The following is a 3,890-nucleotide window of genomic DNA, read 5'->3' as shown; positions in this document are numbered from 1 at the left end:
ACTAACACATACCTAATGAGCAAAGTGCAATTAGAGCTAAGTGTTATAGAAAATAGTAAAGTGTATTGTGTAGGTTTGTGCATATGTCTATGCACACATGTGCACATATGCATTCATGTGTGTGTGTGTGTGTGTGTGTGTGTGTGTGTGTGTGTGTGTGTGTGTGTGTGTGTGTGTGTGTGTGTGTGTGTGTGTGTGTGTGTGTGTGTGTAAGGGGGAGGTGCATGCACATATGTGATACGTGTTGTATTAACTTGATCAAAATGGATAGTGGTTTTTCTCCATTAAACATATTAATCACAATGAGATCACAACATTTCTAAACCTCTTTCACATCAAGCTTACTATATCTAGATATCTCCTACTAGACATAATGCATCATATCACATTTCTAAAGAAAGGTTTGCATTATGGATCAAAAAGTCAAAATCCTGTCACTACAAGACAAAACCATTTTGCAAGATTTATTGCAATCTTGAATGTCAATGATCAATGATAAATACAAAAAGTAGCACATGCTAATCTCCAACTTAAAACGCTTTTACCTATCTTATTTAATTGAGCTAGACTGGGAATGGAAAGTGCTCTCCAAACTATGAGAATGACACAAAGCCTCTTCAATGTTTACATGAAAAATCAAATGAATTAGTAGAAATGTGATAAAACTTCGAGCTGCAAGGAATGGATAATGTGTTTGCTAATCATTCTATTCAAAAAGGGCTTGGAACATCCACCTATGATCGTAGCCTTTGCTTGAACATCAATGGTTTCATGGCTCTGGATTTTGAGTGACCATAGCCTTTCCCTTAGGGTTGTGGCTCTTGTTAGGTGTGGGTTCCTCATAATCAATGAAGCTTGCAAGCCCTCTAAAATGTGAATTAGAGTACACACCATCCACCTACATTTTCAAAGATATGGAATCATTAATGAAATCACTTAAACAAGCTACAAAATATTACTAGATGCACAAGTCATGATTTTGAATGTACTTTCACTAGCGATAATTTTGTTAAGATGATCAAAACATTGCTCCCCCTCTATCCATTAAGTAGCTAGAGATAGCCTTGTACAAGGCTGTGAAAAAGTGTATGGCATTGTATGTGTGATTGTATGCAGCCCAACAAAACTATTGAAAATTGAATGCTATAGTATATACTTGTGGGAGGTGACTATCACTAAAGTGTAGTGCATGCCTCCATGTTTCTTCTAATGTGACCATAATCAGAGTTACTTGTGATTGGTCTTCATACCAATTTGCACCTCAAAGAGTCAGGCACCCTAGAGGCACTTACTTATAGGAAGCGAATTGTTTCCCTTTCATTACTCACACACCATCCTATTAATTGAGTTGGTGCTCATTGGCAAGACCTACGAGGTACTTGAGAGGACTAGAATTGGAATTTAATACCTCCTTATAGCTAACAATCACTAAAGTGAAATGCATCCCTTGGGACCTGGGTTTCCAATACGAAAACGCAATAGACGTAAAGGGAAAACTGGTAGAGGATATAAATGCTTATGAGAGGTCACAATGAATGAACCCTATTAACATTCTCTCTCTCACACACACACACACACACACACACACTCTCTCTCTCTCTCTCTCTCCTCTCTCAACTCACATGAGCAACATCCTTGGCTGAAGTCGGTTGAGCTCGCGTAAGTTTGGCTATGGAAGAAGGACGATTTCCTGCTCAGTTGCATGGAATTAGGCAACCGTAAAGAAACAAAATTGAGGTTAATTTGAATCAATTTACTGGAACAGGAAGATGATCAAAACCTGCAGCAGGAGCCGAAACTGTTCTCGCCGCTTCAACATGGATGTAAGTGCCGGCGTGTAGGAGCAGCACGGCTGTGACGAGGGCCAGTTGCAAGGCAAGGCGAGCCATGGGTGTAACAGTGAGGCTGACGACGGTATAGGTAGACAGATAGATAAACAGACAGAGAGACTGAGAGAGAGTGAGTGACTGAGTGTGTGTGTGTGTGTGTGTGTAGGCTGCAATATCTTTTGTCTGCAGGGTCATGATTACTTATATATACGAGCCGATCTAAGGTTGGGAACCTTTGACCGTCTTCGTAGATTACTCTAAGTTTCTTCTTTAAGCCTAATGCCAATCCCAACAAGCTTGTCTATACACACACACACACACACTCTCTCTCTCTCTCTCAAAATAAAGCTGCCATACTTCATCATCCCCTAAGGCAAGGCAAGCACCAAACCACATCTCGTGCCTTACAGTAGGCCTCACCAGCTTTCCAGCTACATCATTCATCCAATTTCGATGTTTGCATTTCAAATGCCCAAAAAAAGCATCCCATGCTTGCCTTTGCCCCTTCCTTTGACCACCCCCTTTCCTCGATCTCAACAAGGATCCAACCTAGAGAATGTCAATGATTTTGGAACCTTATGCAATCTCGTCTCTAATTAATCTTATTGTCCCTTGAGAAGAGAAATTAGCAAGGGGCTTCTCACCTTGAGCACATCTTTAGCTCAGAATTATGGGAGCACCTAGGATGTCACATAGTAAAGAAATCAAGGGAAGTGGAAGCCCTCACTGCTTGTCTTGTTTCCCACTCACATTCCTTAGTAATATTCAAACTCATTTGGCAGCTTGCCTTTGTCCCTTTACTCTCTATCAAGATTCCAAGTTGAGAGGCAAGCACCCTACCATGTGTGCTCTAGGATGTTTGTCCCCCTTGTTAAAGCCCAAGTTGCAAATAAAAAATTATGATAATTTGTACTAGGTTGCACTTTGAATAAACCTAAGTACCAACACAACTTAATTTGTAGTAAGATCTTGAACGCGTGTTATGGAAAAGACTAGCAAGTCATCGTATCCCCATATGAGTGTACTTAAATGAAAGTTATCATATTGTTTTTTCCGTGAAGTTCTACATCTTACATATCACTAGAACATTTTCTTGAAAAATAAATGGGTTTGTATGTAAGCAAGTTGTACTATTCCATAGTTATAGTCGTTGCATAGGAACTTTCAAATTCAAATTTAGATGCTTTTCTCAACATAAATTGGAACCTGTGCAGTAAAAAAAAAAACTAAATATCTTGTTACATTTGTATGTTTCAACTTTTGAGTATCATCCAAATGTTCTTTCTCCACTAGCTTAGAATACCGATAATTGTACTTTATGCACCCTAAAATGAATCAAGGAACACATATTCATTATTGAAGAACAAATAATCAAAGGTAGGTTTCAATGGAGTAAGAAGCATTAGGATTGATAATGATGGATTTATGCACCCAAAAGTTGAATCAAGGAATAAACAACCATACTTTAAACAATACATTTTTGGAAACACACTTCAATTGACATAAGAATCATCTGACTTTGATAATGATAGATGTCCTACGCATGCCTATTTCTAGGAAGATGGTATAATGAGTAATATTGGTAGGCTCACTCACACATATATATAGTCTTGATGTTTGCAAGCACTTTTATCCCACAAAAGTATTTTATATGATTCCACCTACATGTTATTTTTTGTACAAACCTACATAATGAACATGTCAATTCAAATATTTCTAGGTCAACCTAGCCATGCCAATAAATGTTATAGTTCATTTTTATTGTTATGAATCTTTGTAGTTTGTCTTTTATGATTGTCTTAACATTCTTTTTGTATCATTGGTAAATAGTTGAACATTTTGAAGATGTGTCCCTCCAATTTAGTGAAATATCTCATTTTAATTGATGACTCCAAAGAGTTAAGGATGCTACAAAAAGAGTTGCATACTCCATGCAACATTTGTTTCAATTCCTTCTATTATATAACGTTCCAATCAATTTGCAATATTTATGTGTGTGAACCCCACCTAGCATGTGTGTGAACCCTACCTAGCATGAGAGTATTGAAAGAACCACCAATT

At 37.9% G+C, this 3,890-nt stretch overlaps 1 protein-coding gene across 1 annotated transcript; it reads right to left on the bottom strand.

Moving 5' to 3' along the window:
* Positions 1–500: 500 nt before the first annotated feature.
* LOC148014434 (uncharacterized) lies at positions 501–1,986 on the bottom strand. The gene is made up of 3 exons (XM_087667275.1): positions 1,781–1,986; positions 1,623–1,690; positions 501–898 (listed from the first exon to the last, which is right to left on the bottom strand). Exons 1-3 carry the CDS (start codon positions 1,887–1,889, stop codon positions 770–772), a joined length of 306 nt encoding a protein of 101 aa, XP_087523401.1. The 5' UTR covers positions 1,890–1,986; the 3' UTR covers positions 501–769.
* Between the last annotated feature and the right edge of the window lie 1,904 nt (positions 1,987–3,890).

Source organism: Lygodium microphyllum, chromosome 25 (genome assembly GCF_053477565.2).
Source record: "Lygodium microphyllum isolate KBCC chromosome 25, Lygodium_microphyllum_v1.1.10, whole genome shotgun sequence".
NCBI lineage: Eukaryota > Viridiplantae > Streptophyta > Polypodiopsida > Schizaeales > Lygodiaceae > Lygodium > Lygodium microphyllum.
Note: the sequence above shows the minus strand (reverse complement) of the source record. Positions and strands in the feature narration are given on the sequence as shown.